Source organism: Leptosomus discolor, chromosome 2 (assembly GCF_034619465.1).
Source record: "Leptosomus discolor isolate bLepDis1 chromosome 2, bLepDis1.hap2, whole genome shotgun sequence".
Classification (NCBI taxonomy): Eukaryota; Metazoa; Chordata; class Aves; order Leptosomiformes; family Leptosomidae; genus Leptosomus; species Leptosomus discolor.
Window position 1 is genome coordinate 53,799,566 of NC_141392.1, and position 23,652 is coordinate 53,823,217.

The 23,652-nt window shown below is 39.9% G+C and overlaps 1 protein-coding gene across 3 annotated transcripts in view; it reads left to right on the forward strand.

The window, feature by feature from the left end:
• Positions 1 to 23,652, forward strand: part of GRM1 (glutamate metabotropic receptor 1) — a 189,165-nt gene that overhangs the window by 99,406 nt on the left and 66,107 nt on the right. For all 3 annotated transcript variants that reach the window (XM_086461082.1, XM_086461083.1, XM_086461084.1), the window contains exon 3: positions 21,379 to 21,614. In XM_086461082.1, coding sequence (XP_086317208.1) covers positions 21,379 to 21,614 — 236 coding nt within the window. The remainder of the gene's footprint in view (positions 1 to 21,378; positions 21,615 to 23,652) is intronic.

Genomic DNA, 23,652 nt, shown 5'->3' on the forward strand with positions numbered 1-23,652 from the left:
TATTTTTCTGTAAGTGAATACGTAAAACTTCTTTCACCTACACTCTTAGGCTCCACTAATGCACAGGGACATTCTCTTTTCGTAAGTGCCTGGTACTTAGCCTGTTCTGTAAGCTTCCCACCCCTCAGCTATCTTCCAAAGCATCTCAAAATGCCTAGGTCTGTGTACTGGTAATCAGAAATACTTGAAGATAGGAACTTTATTAATCCTGTGAGCTTTTGAAAAGTCTTTGTCCAAGCTTGAGTACCATTGTGTGCTCTATAAGTGCTTGACAGCTACTAATAAAGACTGTCAATTTTAGCATGAATTTTTCCCACAGATTTTTACCAATCCCTTCCACTTCGCACACTCCTTTGTCTTTTGGTCTTTGAAGTCTGGAATAGCTTGGAGTTTGACTGCCACCTCTTGTACCATTTTCATCAGCCCTTCTTTTCAAACATTTTCTGGAGCCTGAAGCTTCACCTTTGTTGTATAATTTTGGCTCCTATTTCATAGTCCTGTCAAACGCCCTTTTTTAGTCTTTTGTGGTGTTTTTGCTGCTGTTTTTCTCACAAGTCAGAACATCATCAATATACGTTGCAATAGATTCAGTTTTCTTCAAGTAATATGTAGCACTTAGTGAAAATTCTCAGGAGTATTTTTTTAAGCCAAAAAAAGCTTGTGAAAGTACTGCCTTCCTGGATAGTGCATTGAAAGTGGCTTGCCTTGAACTCCTCTTGTCTGGGGAGATTTGTGAGAGGCAAGGTAGATACACTTAAATTAGTTAAAAGATTAACATGTGTCACCTCATGGAAAAAAAATAATTAACAATTTTATTTAGCTCTCCTAGAGCTAAACACAAACAGTGATGGTAGATTTTGTTTCAATGTTAGTAGTACATATCCAGTGACCTTTTCTAATCTTTCTCATCACTTTTTAAGTAAGTGGTTAAGTTGTCTTGGAATTTCTGACTCTGTTTCTGTCTTAGAGTTTTCTAAATGAACAGAATCTATGGCCAGTGTACACATACTGTTAGGGACAGCTGGTCTTCTGTGTTACTCTTTCTGGGCTCTTTCACAACGTACAGCTTCTGCAATCTCCTGCTGGCTGGCACCATGTTTTAAATTAAAAATTGGTGGCAAAAATATTGTTCCCACTGATTTTAAAAATTGAATGATTTTCATTTTACTTTCAATTCAAGACCACACGGGCCTTTACCTTAGCTTCCCAATATAAGCTCTCAATTCTACTGGACTTTCCACCACATATTTTGGATTCAGATTCAGTTGTTTGGAGTCCCACTGATACTCTGCTCTTACAAACCGGCCTACAGATGCTGTCTTGTTACTAAGTCCCTACAAGCACCTAGTCACCCAGACCTTGGGAGCAAATTTGAGAAGGAGCAAGACTAGGAATGTCACAGGGAAGCTTTGGGACCACACATTTGAGAACAACCCAGACAAAAGCCATACCAGACAACCAGCATATGTGCCAAAAGACACACTGACAAGACACTGTAGACCAGCTCCAAGTATATTGGAGTTCCACTGATTTAGCCTACTGCTACACACACGTCTGCCTAGCAGCCAACCTCATCAGAGCTGGAGACACCACTGGTCAGTCACAGTACGCTGATGTAACCAGTACTCTGTGTTGCATGTCCTAACAACATCTCAGTAGCTACCACACATGGCTGCTGCTTACTTGGTTCTCACATGACTTGCCAGCCTCACAGCACAGGTCAGAATAGCCAGATGTACTCTGGTTTTGTTGTCATTTACAAAGGAACTGTGCTGTCGGCAGCCAGGCATGCACAAGGGAACAAGCTCTTAGCCAGAGATAAGCTAAACAGGAATGGACTTTATTTGGGTGATGTCTTTGCCCAGGACTGTCTCCCCTGCCACTATCTGCAGACCTTCTCTCCCTTTCTCCTCATCTCGGAGTTTCACTGCCTAAATGCTGAAGAGAGGCCAGGTAATCTACAACCCCACAAACCCCACAGCTTGTTTTCTATCTTTCTCAGGAAAGAGAAATGGACTGTGAGTGAGAAGGTCTGGTTTCCTCCTGAGCACAGCACTATGCTAATGGATTTGTTTCAGCTCTGTCTGAAGAGGAAATACTCAAAGTCAGTCACATAGTTTTTCAAGGCCATTTAACACTAGCAAAGACCTGGATTCACAAAACGCACATGTCGAAGGCAATGATCTCCCAGTTTCCATGTGCAGTACCTCTTCAACCACGGATGCCAAAGTGCCCGTATAGGAAAGTTCAGTCCAGATCTTTTTCATCTTCCCCTACACCTTTCCCTGTAAACACAGTCCTCTCTGCATGCATGGTAAGAGTTTAATGTACATTTTGAGTTGACAGGGATGAGAACTGAGAAGGGTTCAAGTGTGCAGCTTAGAGATACACTGCCAGAAGTAATATCCTGTGGTTCCTCCCATCTTTCATGCAAGAGCAAATCCATTTGAACACAGGGAAGACATGGCAGCACATGTACTGGCACTCATTGAGGCTTGGTGACTTTCCCTGCCAAGTCCAAGGTGGATACTGGGCAAGCTAACAGGAGCAGAGCTGAGCTGAGCTGAGCTGAGCTGAGCGATCTCTGTGTAGCTGGGGAACATATGGGCTGTTCTGAAAGAAATTACTCCAGTAAGTAGGCAACCAGTTTTAATTTTTTTTTATCAAGTACATGTGCGTAGAAACATATATTCAAACACATACAAAAATATATACAGAAATAGCAATGCAAAACCTGTAAGGTCCTCTCAAGGCCAAGGAAGTGTTTACAAAATTATTTACTTAAAGCTCCTACAACTGTTGTATGCTCAGACTTCCCATCCACTCAAGTACTAAGTAATATACATATGCCTAAGTATTAAATCAAATATGTATTAGAAGCACTGCTTCTGATTTGCATTATTTCTAATTAAATACTGAAATCCCAAAGAGACATTTTTTCCTCCTAGGAACTTGCAGTATAAATTGCAAGAGCAATTATTTCAAAATATATGTAAGAAATGCGTATCAATAAGATGCTGTGCATAATGAAGAATATGATTTGTTCAGCCTGGCTATTTGAGCATTCTTGTTTTTTGCCAAGTGGAAGGATATGACAGTAAGCTAAACAAGAACAATGTGCAAAGAAAGGAAATTACAACTTATATAGAAGGAGATAGCTAGTGTGTTAAGAGAAATCGGAGAGGCTTGTACAATTACAATGAGAAAAAATAAATAGCAGGAAGGAAGTAAACTCATGAATAAAGATAGAAAATAATGAGTTTAAAATGACTAAAGTAGCTGCTGTTTAAATCTGTCTCAAGAGAAATTAAGACGAGGCACACGGGCATCTAAAAAGTATTGAAGGACATTGCAAATATAGCTGCTGATATAAGAAAGAAATCAAGTGTAGAAAGGAACAAAGAGACAAATAATATCAAGGATGTAAACTGTTAGGCAGCAAAAAGAAAGATTTGAATTTATGTTTTGCATGTAAATAAATTGCAATATAAAAATATACTGAGGGAGATCATTAAGGGGACTATAAGATTCTGACAAGTCCATGTAAAGGGGGTGTGCGTGTGTGTGAGAAGAATTCTGTGTGTATTTCTACGTGAGGTTCAAAATTAACAACAGTATTTCAGCATAAACTTTCTATCACGCAGCAGTGAGCAAGCCCCAGTATTTTGAAGAGTAAAACCAGTCACTAATAGTATTTCCATCTCCTTTTATTTTCCTCCATAATTTTTTAGATGTCAGATTTCAGATGCCTTCTTGGTTCCAATGACTTTTTTTTGAGCTAAGAAAAAGAAAATACCTTTACTTTTTCTTTCAACTTGGGAAAATAAATAAGGTTACATAAAGAATGTCTTTATCTGAGACATTCTTGGGATGTTGGAAGCTATTGTCTTTCTGTAATGCCAGGTTAGCAGTGGCCGTTTCAGATGCATGCCCCAAAAGCATTGTCATTAAAAAGTTGAATAGAGTTTTAGTAACACACTAAGGAGAAGCTGGTGTCCTGTCTTTCTGGGCTGCAAAACTATGTTGAATCTGTAGGCTCAGTCTAAGAACTCAATGCACTTTGTACTATGGACTTACAAAGCTAAGATGGATTTTGAATGACTTTATATTGTCAGTGCAGTACAGAGCAGCAGGTGTATTTTGTGTGAATATTTTCTGCTGTTTGTGAACAGATTTTCCAGGAAATTTGCTTGAGCAAACTGTGAAATGAAACACCGTGGTTTCTCCTAGCCCTAGTGTTGTATCTGCACTTAACTTACTAAGTATGCTTTTCTGTCCTTGGTGGGAGGAGCAGAGTGGCCTTTTTTTTGGTGATTTATGGATTATTTTGTGTTTCTATTCAGTTCTGGTTCCTGAAGGCATGCATCAGTATAAGAATCTGAATTTCCATTTTATATAAAATAATTGTGTAGCTCTTAACGATTTCAATGAAAGCTTCAAAGAATGAAATATGTAAACCATGTAGTCTCTAAAAAGGCTCTGAAAACACTGTATACTGTAATACCTCTTAATTTGTAAAAACGTTTTGCAATTTTATAGTCTGTACTCATCAAGTATTTGGGTTATTGGTAATGCAAAATTCACAGGGACAATCTTCTTGAATAAGATGTTAAAGAGCCAACACTTCAACACCACAACACTTCTGAGGGTGAAGCATCATGTATTTTGGTACTATGCATAAGCATAGACACAGAAGAAGTTACCCTTGTACAATGGGTAGCTTTCTTCACCTAAGTTTCTGAGGCAGCAAAAAGGAGCAATTTTTCCTAATATTGTTTTTACTTTTAATAAACAAGAAAATAGAAAGTTCTTTGCAAAGCAGCTAATAACCAATGTGGACTAATATCGGTTGGTTTATGTTGTTGAGATGGTGCATGGTAACGGTGGTGTCAGGTGGGAGAAAGAAGCAGCAACATCTCTTTCCATTACTGTTGAATGAGCTCATTGGCTTTAAATGAGCTTAGGTTTCACTAGAACAAAAAACCCAGGCCTGGTTAATTAGACTAGGATTTCATTAAAAAAAATAAAAGAGAAAAATGAATCTGTTGCTATTGAGCTTCACTACTTTTATTTTTCTTTTCTTTAAAAGAAAAAAGATTTCTACAGAGAAGGCTGTCAAATTAGCACTGGTATGTGCTTCTCTAAGGATTTCCTGAATATACCATTTTAAAAGGTTATCTTATTAAACCTATTCACATCAGACACTTCTCTGTCAAAACTTCCCTGAAAAATCATCCTTGCTATTTCTGGCCATTGATTAGACAGGCACACAACAAAGGCATGCCTCTCCTCTCTTTGGATATTAGAAAACATAGCCCTAAGCTGGAATTCATTGATGCCTGTGGATTTTCAGTCCTGAGGTAGAGACTTCATCACCAGTGTAACAAAAACTGAGCTAGTAAATACTGCTTTAATTGACTGCTAATTGCACTACTTTTTTTCCCTCCAAAATCCTTTCTTACCTTTCTGTTTTCTCAGCTGTCAGAATTAGATGGTACACATATATAATATATATACATGAATATAATATGGCAGAAGGCTGTCTTTTTTGGGAGTGATATTTTAGTTCCATCATCATGACATAGTTCCAGTTTCCCTTCTATTCTCTGTGTAAAAATATGTTTTCCAAGTCATATCTGAGTTCTTGGTGAAAGTGTTATGATTTTCCAGCATTTACATTTTAGGCAGTTCAGTCATCTCCTTGACCAATACTGGATCAAGTTCTAGTTTTGTAACAGATGTACTTATTTTTGGTTTTTTTTTAAATTATTGTTCAGAACACAAACATGCATTTATATTATATTGGAGTTCATGTGTCTTGTAGCAAAGTAAAACTTGATGCTAATGGTCAAAGGAAATAAAGAACGTTGTTGTAATGATCTCATTCTTTGTACTGGGTCAGTCTTCCTGGGACAGTTCTGTTCTTCCTCTGCCAGAACTATGTAGGTCCCATTAATGCAATGCCAGTCTTTCAGAGCTGATTCTTTTTAACTGATGTGGCATCCTTCTACTTTATTGTAGAAAGATTAAAATGTAGTTTCCTGTGTGCAATTGCTGGCTGTGCCTATGGAGATACTATTTCTCATACAAAAAGTAGTAGCTGATAAAACCCCATCCTTTTCTTCATGTAATTGGTAAGGGGTTTCATGTTTCACTATCATTTAAATCATGGAAATATCTAGAGACTTTCGTTAAATGAAGTCCCATTAGCTAGACTGAGTGAAAGCGTGGAGGTCATGCAGCATAGAAAGGAAGAATAGCTGGGGAGATAACAGATAAGCAGGTGGGAAAGAAATAAGGGTAGGGTGATAAGGGTTATTTGGCCATAGTGGGAGACACTGTACGAGAGACAGTAAGCAGCCCTGTATCACAGCGTAGGAGACTTAGAGGGCAAGTGTCACAGGATGAAAACTGATTGGCAAATAGATTTCATTCCTATTCACGTGAATTCCCCTTTGGCTTATATCTGTCGTTACTACATAGACGATACACTGGTTTCATATCAGCACAGTTCTCCCACCTCATCCTTCTTCCCCCAGTAACAACTGCAGGGTGAAGTTCGCTGCACAAATTTTAAAAATATATGGCTATTTCTAATTAGTTAGTAAACAAAGTCTGGTTTTAAATAAGGGTTAATTTGCCAAAGAGATTATTTTTTACTCATTTTTAAGTAAAAACATAATGCTGCATTTCATAAAGTTACTGCTAAAAAGATATGGTTTTTGCTGTTCTTTCCATCAGCATTGTTTCAAATGGGGCATTAGGTTAAATATTTTTCCTTTCTTACAACTGCAAATAGGATTAATAGGTATTGAACAGATTATGAACTATTTATATTTCAAATAGCATTGACTGACCTGTAGTAATTTACTACTTTCCTTCCCTTCTCCCCTTTCTCCATTAGTTAGAATGTCACTTGGAAAATTATGGTATTGTCGATGTATTTATACATTTATACACTCTTCTTACTTAAAACCTCTCAAAATACTCAAAATAACTTCACATCCACATTCTTTCCCAATAGTTGTGTGCTCTGCCTGCCGTAGACCTTCCAAAAAGGTGATGACCCATGATGAAAGTGACCCTGATATTATCTGCATATTCCTTCTTTTCTCTGGCTGACCAGTATTTACTAATGCTGAGCAGTCTCATTTAGAATCATAGAATCATAGAAGAGTTTGGGTTGGAGGGGACCTTTAAAGGTCATCTAGTCCAACTCCGCTGCAGTGAGCAGGGACATCTTTAGCCAGATCAGGTTGCTGTTCTGTACCTCAGGTAAGTAAGTGTTACCAGACCACAGTTAGAGGATTCAGAATCAATCCCATGGTGTTCACTAGGGATAAGCCATTTGCTCCACACAGAATAGCTGGCTCAGGCTACTATAAGACTGTCCTCTGCGTCCACACCTTTTGCCTGGGTACATTAAGACTACCCGTGCTTTAGCTCTCAGTGGGGTGGGAAATAAGGAGATTTAATGCATCAGGAATCAAGTAGAGAGAAAGGTAGAGACTAAGCACAGGTGGCCATCAGCAGAAAGTAAAGGGCACCCTGGAAAACTCAAACAATTTTCCTTTCTAAGACAGCAGGAAGCAGCTGAAAATGCTGTGCCTGTTTGGCTTTTAATCACATCACAGGTTTCTCCTGAGGTAGTACCAACTGTGCAATCTTCCTTTACTTACAGCTCTCAGGTGATAATACACAAAATCTACAGAGCTCTTTATCTGGCTCTCTCCTCTCCATCAATTTTTCTGCCTTCATCTTTTCTTTTTGTGAGCAACAGTCCTTGTATCCAAACTGTTCAAAGGTTCAGACTGCTGTTCTTGCATTTGTCCTACAACAGAATTTTTATTGAAAAAGCTCTTTGCCTTTATTTTTTCCACTGTTCTGTTTTGTTTGGTTGCTGTTTGGGGTTTTTTGTTTGGTTGGTTGGTTTTTTTTTTTTTTTTAATGTGCATGTGACTTACCTTGAGGTCTGTAGGTTTTGTTGGTATTTAAAGGGAGGAATACAAGTGGGGTTTTTTGAGTGTTGCTGCAGAAATAACTTTTTTCTGGTTCTCGTGTAAATATGGATTTAAAAATCTGTCTTCAGATTTTGTTGATAGAGGTAGATTTAGTCTCTTTGAGATGGATTCTTAACCTTTCACATACTATTCAGCTGTAGAGTAAAAGGAAATAACATGGGGACTTCTCAGCTTCACTGTGGATCTAAATTTCCTTTTCTTTCTGATCATCAGGAAACGAAAATTGGTCCAGTTTGTTGTCATGAGGGCCATTCTCTCTTCTGTCTGCACGTGTTACATGTTTGTGATGACTATAGCAATTGTATTTGTGCAACAGAAATGATTCCTGTCTCTGTTTAAGACACTGTGGGGTATTGTCCCTGGCTGGACACCAGGTGCCCACCAAAGCTGCTCTATCATTTCTCCTTCTCAACTGGACAGGGGAGAGAAAATATAACAAAAGGCACATGGGTTGCAATAAGGACAGGGAGAAATCACTCACCACTTACTGTCACAGGCAAAAAAAAGACTCAGCTTGGGGAAATTAGTTTGATTTAGTTTATTACCAGACAAATCAGATTAGGATAATGAGAAATAAAACCATCTTAAAAACACCTTCATTCCACCCCTCCCTTCTTCCAAGGCTCAACTGCACTCCCAATTTTCTCTACCTCCTTCCCATCAGCAGCACAGGGGGGTGGGGAATAGAGGTTGTGGTCAGTTTATCTCAGGTTGTTTCTGCCGCTCCTTCCTCCTCGCATTCTTCCCCTGCTCTGGCATGGGGTCCCTCCCACAGGAGACAGTCCTCCATGAACTTCTGCAATGTGAGTCCTTCCCATGGGCTGCAGTTCTTCATGAACTGCTTCAGCATGGGTCCCTTCCACAGGGTGCAGTCTCTCAGGAACAGACTGCTCCAGTGTGGGTCCCCCATGGGGTCACAAATCCTGCCAGCAAACTTGCTCCAGCACGAGTTCTTCTGTCTCCACGGGTCCACAGGTCCTGCCAGGAGCCTGCTCCAGCGCAGGCTTCCCACCGGGTCACAGCCTCCTTTGGATATCCACCTGCTCTGGCGTGGGGTCCTCCATGGGCTGCAGGTGGATATCTACTCCACTATTAACCTCCATGGGCTGCTGGGACACAAGCCTGCCTCACCATGGGCTGCAGGAGAACCTCTGCTCCAGTGCCTGGAGGACTTCCTGCCCCTCCTTCTTCACTGATTTTGATGTCTGCAGAATTGTTTCTCTCACATATTCTCACTCCTCTCTCTGGCTGCAATTGCTGCTGTGCAGTTTTTTTCCCCCCATCTTAAACATATTACCCCAGAGGTGCTACCACCATCCTGATGGGCTCAGCCTTGGCCAGCGGTAGGTCCATCTTGGAGCCAGTTGCCATTGGATCTATGGGACATAGCATAGACTTCTAGCAGCTTCTCACAGAAGCCACCTCTGTAGCCCCGCCCCCCTCCCCCTCTCCAAAATCTTGCCTCGCAAACCCAATACAAAGATTTTAAAAGTCACTCAAAAAAGCTGAAAACAGAAGGGATGCTTCTGCTGTAGCATCAGTCAGCTCTTCAATGGATGCCATCAGGTGCTCTGTCCCGTGATCTCAACTCTTGGCTGAACCCAGCTGTGACCTCTGGGTCTCCACGACTTGCCTGGCTCAGGCACAGTAGGATCGAGCCCGGCTGGCGAGGCTCTGTCCTGCCCAGCCCTGCCCTGGGGTCCCCCTTGGCTCCCAGCTCCACAGCCCTCTGGGAGCAGCTAGCCCATCCAGCACCCTGACAGCAGGATTTAGTTGATGCTATTTGGCTTTTACTCTTCTGCCTCTCCTTGCCCATAAATGCAGCAGTTTTACTCTAAGGAAGTTTCTGCACAGTGCCTTTCAAATTTTCTTTGCACATCTCCCGCTACTGCATGAAGCAAAGTGACAACTACCTATTTTATGTGAGTCCATACCCATTTGTCTTCACTGGCTGGATTCACGAATGGAAAAGGAAAAATATTTCTCTCTTCCTGTGTCACGTTAGAGGAAAGGCAGCTTGCACACTCTTTCACAATTGTGTCCTTGTGCAAAAGCCAGACAAAATCAGGTTCTATTTTTAAAAAGCTTACTTCAGTTTTCCATTAGTGAGTCGTGACATCATCACTAACTAGTAAAGTTTGATCCTAGGAATACTTTGACTGTTCTGGGGTCAATAGATTAGTAAACTATAAAAGGAGTTTGGGCTTCCTAAATAAAAGTGTAAAGCTTAAGTTACAGCAGCAGATTTGTTGTCTCCCTGCTTACATGACTTGTACTTTCTCTAATGACCCTAAGAGAACAACAGGAATGAGCCAAATTACTTGAAGGGAGATTGAATGGATCATATAGCTTGCTGAGCTATAAGATCTCCAGAGGTCCCTTCCAACCTAAATTATTGCATGACAGCACAAATAAGGGTAAAAGCATAGCCTCTACATCAGAAGCAGTCTCCATCCTTTCTTGGGAAAGATGAGCATTAAGAGGAATTTCCATAAGGAAAACATCTGATATCAGAAAAGATATCCATATCTATAGCCTGGAAGAAGTCTTCCAATCCAAGTACAGCTTGGGATCTAGAAGGAAAACAGCTGCCCCCTCAATCTCCAGTACAGAATTAATTATTAAGAATAATTCTTCATTTCATCTAATTTGAAATTAATCTGACTACATTGTGCATTAATTTGGTGAGCTGGTAATGTAGACACTTTGAAGAATGGAGGCCTTCTCTGTTGTGACTTTGCTGCATTTTTGTATTCTTATTTAGTCTAATGAAATGTCAGTAGTTTATTCAATGGTACATTTACTTAGTTATATGCTGGCTTGACCATATAAAAAGTATATGGAATTGTTTTACTCCTACGATTTTAAGCACATTTCAAGTACCTGTAATAAGAATACGCGTAGTCCGAGCAAGAATTTGGGAAACTAACCTATTTTTTTCTAAACATAAATCAGTTCACTTCACAATTTTTATTAATGTTTATAACAGATTAGTAAGTTTTATCCTTTTTTCATAATACCTTCAACATACCTTTCTGATTAGCATAACTTACAAATGAAACCTGTCACTTTTAGAAAATCTTCACTTATGCTGTTCTCTCATACACTTGGATAAGCCTGCATATTAGTCATTTTTAATAGAAAACAAAAAGATTCAATAGGTGCTTTTTCTAATTCCTAAATAGTCAGGCTGGTAGGCGGTTATCGCTGCACACAAATTCTGTATTTAAGTATGCATCTCGCTACAGCTATTCCATGCCCCCAAAATGAGGTTACTAGGGGATGCACTGTAGTACAATTCAGCTGCTGCATGCCAGCAGGAGCTTATATGGACATTTTCCTTACATCAGTGAGTATCTGCCATCCTAGCTCTCTCAGTGATGCCAGCATGTTACTTAGAAGGAAAGACACTTGAACAATCTGAATGATAAACTTACAATCTAGTCTTTAATAAGTAGTATTTAGACAAGATGGTGCATTTCAGTGGTTTCTCTGACCAAGATATCTGATCATTTCCAATTATATTCTGGACATATTTTGATTTAATATGGATTGGATACCAGACACCTAAATGCCTAAAAAGCTTCTACTGTCCTACTGTAGCTCTGCTTGTTAAGGCAGATGCTGTTATGGTGTAGAGGTTAACTCAGTGATGTTGAACTAAGTTTGGTTTAGACAAGATTGTACTTAGATTTCTCATTTTATATCTGTGTAGCTACATGAAGAAACATTACAGACAGTAATAAGTGCAGAAGAGTAAATCAGTGATACTTTTATATATTTTTAAAATGCTCTATAACAGTGAGTTTGGGTCAAGTATAATAGTATTGCCTGAACAAAGTGAATTATTAAAAAGATATTCAAGGCATTACATCTGTTTTAATGTTCAGTAACTCTTTATGAAAGGATTCCTTAATTTTAAGGTCAATTAGTTATTCAAATAATTCATTGGTTTCTTGGTTTGCAAGTGGTTCATGAGCTGTTCATTGCAGACACAATGCAGTGCTGCATTAGTAGCTTACTGAAGTCTAATGATCTTACTTTATTTATTCTATGAAAGCCTTAAAGTATTACTTGATTCTCTCACTGGAAAAGTTTAGGTGCTTAGGCAGCTCACTAGCATAGTATGAATTTAATATTTTCCATATCAATATATAATTTAAAATGAAAAATTTATGAATATTTGAGTGGAAATTTCTTACTAATAAACATTCATAGTAATCTGAATGTTCAAGTATCCACAGAAGGTGAAAAAGAAAGAATGGCAGAGATGGCCAAATTTAAAATATCTTTGGTAGAAACAGAAACAGCTGTGATTTTATCACGGGTTTAATCATGTTTCACCTTTTGTTTTCCATTTTATTTGACCTGTTGTTTTGAAGCCCATGTTAGTATCTTTGGCACGGAATGCATAGCAGGCTTTTATCTACGGCTACCAGTTCCTCTGCAGACATGGTTTCATTGAAGAGCTATCAAAGCAATAAGGAGTTTCTGCATAAATATGTGTGTAAAGGTTCAGTTTTCACGCGTGAGTGTGGAAATAGCATTCCAGAAACCTTGTACAGGTATGGAACAAGATATATGCAAACCAGTAATAGAAGCCTGATGCAATATGTAGGATGCGTTCTTTAGATCTGAATATTTGAAATTTGTTTTCCAATGAAAAAAGGCCTATAAACTCTGTATATTTCTCTTAAACATTATCATATGAGAAGGTTACAGTAAGGGATGGCTTGAGGGATTCACATAAGAATATAAACCACTGAAGGAAAATTCTGGACTATCCTACAAAAGTCAACATCTTGGAGAAATCTAAAGGCTGGAATTCAAGGTATTTTTGTCCTCAGCACAGTTTGTGTGAAAAAGGAGATGGAAATGTGATTCTAAGATGTTTCTGTATTTTCCTGTTCCTCATCACATCAACAAACAAAGCGAGGAGAAGAGAAAGGAAACGTGCTTCTCCATTTTCTGCTTATGGTTAAGGAAGACATCTACGAATCAATCTTTTAGGAAGCTCAACAAATTTTTGTCCAAGCATCCAGCAAGCTCTGCTGGAGTGGCATGGAGCAGAGAGGGCTGTGTGTTCACCTGTTCTCTTTACTGTATGTATAGCTGCACCTTTCCATGTACTTGCAGCCTATTTCCCCTCCATATGGTATCTCTCTTTCCAGTCCTTCAGATCTGGCCCTGAGGCTTGAGTAGTTTGTAGCTGGCTGGAGCAGTGGTAGGAAGCACTCTGTTCCCCTTTATGCCTTTGCGTGATTGCACAGAAAAGACATCGGTCTCTAAGACTTTCAGACAGGATGGAAGTCCTAACAAGAATATTTCTTTCTAACTATCCTCCCTGAAAAGGGACAACAGTGGAGCTCTCCATGGCAGGAACTACCTCTTACTATCCACTTTCATTCTTCAGTGGAGTTGTGCACATAATTTGCAGCACAGCAGCAGCAAGGGGATAAAAAAAAAAAAAATCCCCAGGTACTGGCACAGAGAAGCAAAGACAAAACTCTTTGTTTTCAGATTTGAGTGTCTTAATAAGATGGTAAAATCTTGAATTTGGCGGCACATATTGGAGCCTGGGAGCACCTTATATGAGGCACAATGATGAGATTAAGGCTTCCTGTTTGTGTGTTTGTTTAAAATTGGATACTCTTCTCCTCCCTACACACGTACTTTCATTTGGAAAAGATACTGCACTTTCATGATGCCTCACGCTGTGAATTTCAAATATGCAGAGCAAGGATTCAATCCACTTGTCAATCTGGGGAAAGCATGAGTACACCTTTTGAAAAATCAGCTATTGCCTTAGAGAATATATGTATGGTTGCTGATTTGCCAAGATACGCACCATTGTGCACCCTTGAGAATGGTAAAACCTTTCCTGCATAAAAGAAGTAACTACATCTACAAAAAGCTGCACATGCCAAACGTGTCAAAAATCTTCACAGTAAAGACTCCCCAAGATAACGCCTGCATGATAGGCAGTTAAATTACATTATGTAAATTGCATGCAAATGTATGCACTGCATACGATAATTAAAACCTTCCTAAATACATATTTGCAAAATACAATCCATCATGGTCCATGAGGTTATAATCTACATTTTTTTAAATGAAAGGTGCAAAACTCTGAAAATTCACACAGAAGTGAATGATAATCATTTGAAACATAATGACCTATCATTTATCAACTTAGGTTCTTTACAGACTGTCACTCATTCAAAAAAAATCCACTGATTCACTAAATCAAAAGTGGAAGCCCTTACCATCAATTTGTGCTTGTGCAAAACAGAAGAACTAATGTGTTACTGCAGCTGCGCACCTTAATCATGGATGGGAAGTGAAAAATCGTATATTCAATGTTATGAATCAGAACCTGGTAAGAACAGAAAGTTTACTAAGAAATATGACAAAGTGCTTGCAGAAAGTGGCCTTGGCAATTATTGTCATGAAAATTATTTCAGTGCCTCTCAGAAACTAGCACCTCCTGTAGGACATCAGAGTTCAAACCATGATGGGTACATGTAGTTATCTCAAAGGGAGCAGGGCTAACTGATAAATCGTACTAGTCTCTTCTGTGTCAAGCTGGTGCTCTCTAGAGATGTCCAGCCCAAGTCCTGACATGCTCTTCCATCTATAGTCCATGGCAGGATTACAACCCACAGTGGGATAGTAGCACTGTGTGAGTTATGAGTCTAAAATCAGTAACTGCAGTCTGGCACCAAATGCTCCTCTTGCACCTTCGCTTGTATGTGTGTGAGATTGTCAAGGCAGCAATTTTCGATTTCCTTTTTACTTTCCATTGCCCTCCCAGAAAGAGCTGCAATGGTTTTCTCCTCCTGCTTCCAGTGTGCAGAGCTGATATTCCCATGATACTTTCAGCTGATTTGAGTCAGGAGTGACCTATGAAGGTCAACAACTAGGAGAAATCTGAAGGCTGGAATTCAAGGTACATTTGAGCCAAGCACAGTTTGTAGGGAAAGGAAACAGGTACAAATCTCACAGTACCTTGTGATGCCTGCTGCAAAAGACAGGCAGCTTGGGAAGCTGATGACTCCTGCTTGTCTCCATCTATGCCTGCAGAACAAAACTACTGGCCTAGAAACCCCTTTTTTTTTTCTTTCAGCTGACAAGATTTAGTGAATTTGATTCTTCTGGTTTTAAGGAGGTCAGTCAGTGCTTAGCAAGCCTCAGGTTATAGCATGACAGTATAGAGCCTTTCAGCCTGGTCTTGCCAGCAGTGAGATACAGGCTTATTTGTAGCCATGGGTCTAGTTTCCTAAGGTCGCCAGAACCTGTCACACATGTAAAAGTAAAACTACACTTTTAAGAATTCATAGTTTGGCAACTGAGGAAAGCTTTCACACCTTTCAATGCAAGTATGTAGTCCTGATGAGTTAGCAGAATGAATGCGTGCAAAAATGGCCTTTTTTTCCTCATGTTTGAAATAATGCTCATTAACAATAATGATCAGCACGTTTCAGCTGACATTGGTGACCACTGGGATTGACTGATAATGCATAAGTCTGAGGAGGAAAGTCACTTTGTCAGTTGCTGACTTGTAAATATTGGACAGTTTCAGTTTTCTTTACATGGCATCTTTTATTTTAGGCACGTGTTACACAGACACTGTATATCTTTGGTAGAGTTCCTTATTGCCAGAGAGTAGATCCGTCCTCCATCACAATAAGCTAATTGTGTTTTTTCTTTCCAGTGCATCAGTTTGGTGAAATAAAGAATTTTTTAAAAAGTCTAATCCCAGAAGAGGGCAGCTAAGCATCCAGTTACAGTCCTGTTTGCGAACTACCCCACGGCCTGAATCTACCGCCTGTGCTCATATCAAGTAGCAAAACTGATTTTTTTGGTGGAGCTGCCTATGAAATTATTGCAGCTGCCACACCCGCCACACTGGTACTTTTGGGGTTGGCCTTATGGTGAGCTCTGAGTTTCCACCCATTCTGCCAGAAGAGCAGGCAGGAGGCTGTCACAGTTGTACAACTCCTGCACACAGGCAGCAGAATCCGTGGGGGATATTCCAGTGGGGCCCTGTCAGCAAAGACTTTTATAAGAAGAGCAAATTGAATTTGCAGGCTTCCAAGCCTGACCAGGTCTGGAAATACAGAGCACTGTCATTTATCAGAACCAAATAACAAATTATTTTAACTCCACTTATCATTATTTAGGGGTTTGTAGAGTTTTGAAATGCCTCTAAATAGACAGTTTCTGAGCCTCTAAATAAGCCATATCTGACCACCACACAGAAAGATGGTTTTACAAAAAGCATTTTCCAAGTAAAATATCCAGCCTTTAATTTATATAATCTAGCATATAACAATTGTCCTTAAAAATAAGATATTGACATATATAACAAAATGGCATGGCCCATTCTTGAATGTTGAATTCTTTGAGCAGTGCTGTCCTCATACTTAAATTTACTAGAGGTTTAGCATAACAGCAGACCAGCTGGCAGCCTTGACAGCAATGGTAAGAAGGCATTCAGAAATGTGCTCTGCAGGGATATGTATTGACACGACAAGGAAGGTATGTTGACATCGGCTTTAGTTTTGTGGAAAGGAGAGAAAAGTAAGAGTATAGACTCTGATCCTTTTCTGTGACAATTATGGTCACCTGGGGCCCTGCCACCAAAAAAAAAAAGGACATTATTTTAATATGATTGATTTGTTTTGTTTTATAATGACAAAAATATCTGCTATAGACATAAGGATTATTGCAAAAATAATTCATTTAGCATTTATAAAGGGCTTTTTGCTGTTGATTTCTTTTATATATTTTATGACTTGGCCAATACAGCATAAAAAAAAACCCTTAGCGTGAATGCAAACTTTACGTTAGCTAGTGCAAAGAGAGTTGACAAAGCTGCCAATGATGCAGTCCTCCAGACAGAGGAGTCGAAATCTGTTGTCCTCTGCAGCTTTGGTCCATCAGGTCAAGACTTGTAAGGGTGCAGGGATCAAATTGCCTATCAGTGCCCACAACTGACAAATGTGTTTCATTTTGTTTACCTATGAAAGGATGCTACCTCCTACAATAACCACAGGGGAAGTAGCCTTCATAAATACTAGCATGTTTTCTGTTTGTGTGTTTGTTTATTTGGAAAAAACATCTGGAATAGTAGTGTTCTGAGTGCTGTGCAGGGAAGCAGAGCTGCTGCTGCATAGTTTAAGAGTTAAGTCCTGAGGAGATGAAAATAGAAAGCCTGATTGCTGGTTGTCTCATCAGCCCTTGTGAAAAGCAGCTGACAGTGTTCGTGTTTAGAAGAGGAGAGGAAATTGGAAATCCATTACATTTCTCCTGGTATTTCAGTCACAGGAATATATGTGTCTGCAGTTCAGAAAATACGGAGAGGCTAAGATGCTGAAGCCACAATTCAGAAATGTCCATTGTCACACATTAGCAGAATAGTAAACTGGTTAAGAAAAGATAGCTTTGTTCAAACTCATCCTGTGATAATGGGAAATAAGACTTCTGAAGATAGATGGGGTAGCTCTGGGCTTTTTCCCTTTCTGCTTAACTTTTGTTTGTGACTGAATGCTGAAATTTGGATTTAGCATCATGAATGTCAGCCACCAGACTGGGACTTGGACCAAGAGTAGCTTGCAGAATATCAGTGACTATTTTGATTGTGATAAACACTGCAAAACTGTAACAAAACCAGTTCTTTCTCTCCTAAGAGTGAACAGAGTGGTTGCTGGTTTGACACCCACATGCTTGTGCCTCCCTCGCTGTTTCTGTCTTCACAGTTTAAGTCCCCTCACAGAGCTTCAGATCAACTGTTGCACAAGATACCAAGGCCAGATTGTCACACAAAACCTACAACGGACACTCATCAGGGAAGGCAGTTTGGGCAATGGATATTGGGCCACCTCCTGAAATCTGCAGTAAAGGCACACAGAAAGATAATTTTGTAAGAAGTGGTATGTGTGGTGCTACTTGCTACTCAGCAGGATAAAAGAAGGAAAGTAGGCGGAAAGTACTCAGTTATGACAACTAAGGAATATGTCGCTATTCCATTGAATCAGCTATTGATCTTGTGATTCTGTCACTGACATGCACACTGATATCTGGACTTCAGTATCATGCTGTTGCCCGGCATTAGAAACGTCAATTTCTTTAACATTGCCTTCTGGAACACTATCCATTTGTTCATATGGCACCAAGGACTCACAGTTCCCAGACAATCTTTTTTTCTTTTCCTTTTTTTTTTTTTTTCCTTAAAGATATAAACATTAAAAAGGAATATAGGCAGAGATTATTACAGCATCTTAGGTCTCTGATAATCCTCCCACAGCTGCTGGTAGGGCTGCACGGCCCCCTTAGGACACCTTTCAGCACAGCCAGCCTGCAGCCGCCAGGATGACAAGGGTCCCCTAAGAGACCAGAGGACTCCTTTTTGCTTCCTTGACTTTACTGAAAGTGGAGCAAAGCTCCCATATGAACTTCAACACATGTGAACTTTTTTCTCTGGTTCCAGTGCCTTTTCTTCACATTTTGCTGCACACAAAACTTATCAGACATATTTAACAACCTGAGGAAGTTGAAAAGAGAACAAAAAACATTTGGGGCCAGAAAGAGACAAAGAATGTTAGGTGACAATCTGTGTTCCAATTTAGGGCAACTTTTCCACCAGCTGCCCTCAGAGAACTTGAAACACACTTTCTCTTGTCTGTGCAGAATTGCACTGCTTTGCCTTCAGAGTGAATGTGGCAATTTTCCAAGCCAAACTTGCAGGGAATGGGAAGATAAATCACTCTAATGTTTGGCTGGTAGGAATCCAAGCAGTAGAGAAACTACCTCCTTTCTGGAAAGTCTTGTAAAAAATGGCCCGATTTACTTAATCTTTTCGACTCGCTAATGTTTCTGCTTGAGTCAACAGTTTGCAAGCCATAAACATTGTGACACATAATGAAGTAATCATGCAATTAGGACTCAATTACTTATGCTGTAAGAGCGACCTCTTCCTTGTTTTTCCCCCGTGTAAGAAGAAATAAATATTGTGATAAGAAGAAATAAATATTGTGTCCTTTTCTCCCCTCTGGTACTAGTTTACGGCTTGAATTATGTGGAGTCCAGAAAGTTCGTTCTCATGGTTTTACTTTGTAGGGTTATCTAGACCATGGTCTGTTGTGAGGCAGTCAGGGTTCATGGTGCATTATACTACTTGCCCTCAGCATATGGACAAGTGAGGAGGGGGGGGATGCAGAGAAGACAAACTGTAGCTTCTTTCCCTGTCCAAAAGTTAAGGTAGTCTAATGGGGAGGGGAGCAGGGATGGACAAATTGTGGCTGTTGAACTGTGCACTCCTGTGGCAATTCACATGCATCTGTCAGGCCAAGGCCACGCCATGTGGTTATCACGCCGGCTGTATTCGTACAAGGGCAGGAGCTGGGTAACCTGCCTCTCTGGCTGTGGGAAGAGGTGACCCACCAGATGGCGCCAGGTTCAGTCTGGCAGAGAGAGTCACTTTGGGATACTGTGTCATGCCCACTCCTGTTCCACAGCAGGACTCTTCAGCCGTCGCTGCCTCCTTCCCATGACCCCCTCCCTGTGCCTCCCCTTGCTCTCTGCTCTCATACCACATGTGATTCAACATGCATACGTGCGTATCTCATGCTGCATGGCTATATGAAGATACTAGTGAGTGGTCTGTAAGCTTAGAAATTTTGGACAGTTCTACTGCAAGGCCTTGGCGAAGGGGGAAACAAAGAAGAAATCCTGTTTCAAAGGTGCCAGGTAGTGCCATCTTATACTTAAACTTCGTGAGTCCCTGGGTCCAGGTTGAAAGGAAACTGTGGATTACTCAGTCAGTGGCCTGCCAGATGTCCCATGTGCTAAATAACTTGCTATAATAGAGGCTCAGGTTGTGTCCCCCATATGGAAAGGATTCAGTACATGGGCTTTCCTGTATTTCCATGGAGACCTGACATTTTTTTCAGGTGCTTACAGCACAGATGCAGCAGTTAACGTGAATGTCAGCTAAACCATGCAGCCCTCAGTCTGGTGGCTGGGGACCAAAGACTCACACATGCCCAATGCATAGTCACTTTACACCTGTTTAACTAGGACTGCAACAGAGCTTGCTACTTCAAATCTTTTCTGTTTTCCATTGTGGAGTCATGGGCACATCTATGTTGAATGTCCCATAAATGCCCTCTGCTGGTATGGTCTGCACCCCAATGCTCTTCTCAAGGCTGTGTGTAAGCGGCTCCTAACAAAGATCTTCTTTCAGTCTATCTGGAGTTCAGGATGCAAGCCCCTTTTGGGTGAAACAGAGACTTATCTCTTAGTGGTCAATTACATTTTTCTTCTTGAGCTCTTTGCTGCTGGAAGTGCTTCATCTGTCTGCTTTTCACAGCAGCAACCCCACTGATTTGATTCTGAGTGGATAGAGCTAGATCTGAGGTGCCAGAATAGTCTATTTCTCTCATGACATGACCAGCATATTAAAATTAAGCAATGGTTGACTTATATTTGCACTTAAATTAGACTGTAATAGCACTGTTCTTAGGGGACCGTAATAAGAACTGGAGGATGACACTAAATCAATAGATTTCTTGTTAGAAGAACTAAACTAAAACTTAGATTCTAAGCCCAATGGACTTTGTTCAAACCTGTTAAAATGGACTTTCTATGAAATAATGTTGTCAAGGAGGAGTTTTATCTTCAGGTTTTTAAAAGTATCTTTTCCATGAATAAACAGAGAAGTAAAATAGAAAGCCATTGATTGTTTAAAAAAAAAAAAAAAAAAGAGAGAGAGAGAAAAAAAGACGTATTATCACAAATCCCACGCAGTGCAAGAATAGCATGTGGTTTTCTTTTTAGTTAGGTCAACTTTATCAAGTATTGTCATTCCATTCTCTTCCAACACAATGCATTTCTCACTTTGTGTTTGATTTGAATTAGTCCTCTAGCTGTAAGATCCATGCATGCTGAGATCTCTTCTGCAAAACACCCAGGATCCTGGCTCATTTTCCTTTCCTTCGATATTAATTCTTTCGGTTTCCAGCCCTTGCAGGACAGCCTAAATTAGGCAGAATCTCTTCAGCCATAAAGACATCAGACCAGAAGCTATGCCTGAAAACACTTTCAGGAGGGACAAGGATAAATCCTCATCGTTCCAGATGAGTGAATGAGGACTCTGCATGAAATCAGTCAGACTGCTCATTAAAGTATCCATCACTGTACTTTCTTCTTTCCCTCTCTGCCTGAATTTTAGATGTACCTTTAAATTCCCCTTTAATCACTTGCTTCTGAGGGTGCTGGCGTGCCTTTGCCTGGTTGCTTTTTCAAAACAATCATCCTGTCTTTGTGTAATAAGCGGTTTTTTGCCTCTTTTCAGCGACGGTTGGGCAGACAGAGATGAAGTCATTGAAGGCTATGAACCTGAAGCAAATGGAGGCATCACTATCAAACTGCAGTCTCCAGAGGTCTTGTCATTTGATGACTACTATCTGAAGCTGCGTCTGGACACCAACACTCGCAACCCCTGGTTTCCAGAGTTCTGGCAGCATAGATTTCAGTGCCGCATCCCGGGGCACCCACTAGAGAATCCCAACTTCCACAAGAACTGCACTGGTAAACTGTCAACTCTTTTCCTGTTTCAGTTTGTGATCTGGCAAAAATTTGTCTTTGGGTTTTGGGTTCTTTTTTATTATGTGCTTTTTTTTTTTAACATATAATTCACTGGTGAAAGGTGCCAACCTGAAATTGTACAGATATAAATCCCAGCTCCAGCAGATGTATGTCTGGCATTGGTTGCACAGCCTCCTTTTCTCAATTTAGTTCTGCTCTGTTATAGAGCGACCTGTTACCTTTTCATGTTTTAAGGCTATACTGAGGCTGCCAAGGGCGTCCAAGTTTGCAATATGGCTTATAAAAAACAAGTTACCATTAAATTTTAACAATAATAGGAACAAATTTAAACTTTTTTTTCTCAAAGTCAGCTTTTCTGATCAGCTGAATAATCAGGAAATTCACAGAAAATATTATGGCAGAAAACGAACTTTAAGGAAAATTGATGAGTCTTAAAATTAGCCAGTCATCTGCTTCATCCTTTCTTTTCTTCACCCATTAAAAACTTTACAGTTTGTTTCCACTATGTAGCACTCACTCATATAAAAACCATGCTGTCCTATAGACAGAATAGACAGAAGTAACTCTCACCTCATAGCAAGAGAAGTGTATTTGTGCATAGACATGTTTTATCTTCCATGGCAGGATCTGACAAAATAAAACTAAAATATTTTGGTAAGATTAAATTTGTTAGTAAATTGAATGAGAGACGATCCCTTTTCTGTAAAATACTTGTTAAATAATTTTTACAAATATTTTGTTGGTAGTTTGTAAATCTTTAATTTCTAGTCAAAAAGGTATACTCTGATAGTCAAAGGAAGTTACTCCATTAGAAACAAAACTAACGAAGCCTGGCTTCCTATGGATTTCTATCCTATTCTTTACATCTCCTCCTCCTTGATCCCATAGCAGAAATCTCAGTTGGTCTTCATGTGCTCCCTGAGCTGAATTCCCACAGTATTTCTAGTTCTTCCTTTCTACATCAGTAACACTTCATAACAACAGCTTCCAGATTACCTTTTGTTTCATCGCAGTTTTCTTATTAACAGCTGAGACATATGACCAAATACTATCACTGACTCAACAGTGGCCTGACATGCTGACTGGCAGAGAGGCTGGCCCATCTGGGTGCTGAGGGGCTAATGGCAAGCCAGACAGGCTAAATAAATGTAGAGGTTATGCTGATATTTTTTCCTCAAAGGAGTCATTAGCTTTGGACTCTACCAAAACGTTGATTTATGATATATGTATTTAATTGAGTTTGAGACTGCTTCAGCTTGGACAAAGGCATTAATATAAGCCAGCAAGGACAGAAATTACTAAGGAGATCCTGAATGACAGGTGCAGAGTGCAAATGCATAGCCTTCTTTCTTAAGAAATCTTAAAATTGCATTGTTTTGTTCATTCCATTCATGTAAATAAATTTCGTGCTGATACTTTATAAAATGGTTTCCTTTTGAGGAATCTCAGCAGCTGTTGTAAACACAGGTAGTTTGTTATCCAGCCTCTGTTTGGTTATGAAACTAAAAACTTTAGTGGGAACCAGCGTAGTCATTTGTCATTTGACACATCAAAGGCAAATACCAGGTGGTGAGTTCAAAGTGGCCAAGATGGGGTACTTCTGCACAGAAAGTGTAGATGAGTTTTCAGACAGTGGTTGCTGTAGACTCTAAAATTGAACTTGAGCCCAAACAGTTAAATAAATTCATGGAAGAAAACAAATAACGGCTGTTTTATGGGGGAAAAAAAAAAGAAAAACCAAACCAAAAAACCACCCCAAACTGGCTCAGGACATCCCAGGGTTGAAGCCACTGGGCATTGGAGAGGGTGCTGCAGAGGTACTGTTACATGCCTGCCCTGTTATTCTCAAAGTGTCAGGTATCAGAGACAGGAACCACTACATTCTGATAATACTAGTGAAATACAAAAACATTTGTCTACATTGGTAGACTCCTACGGTTAATAGTCACAATTCAGGTACTAAACTCTCCCTTTAAAAAGCTGTGGTTTTGCATGAAGCCTCAAAGTGTGCCATACTTTT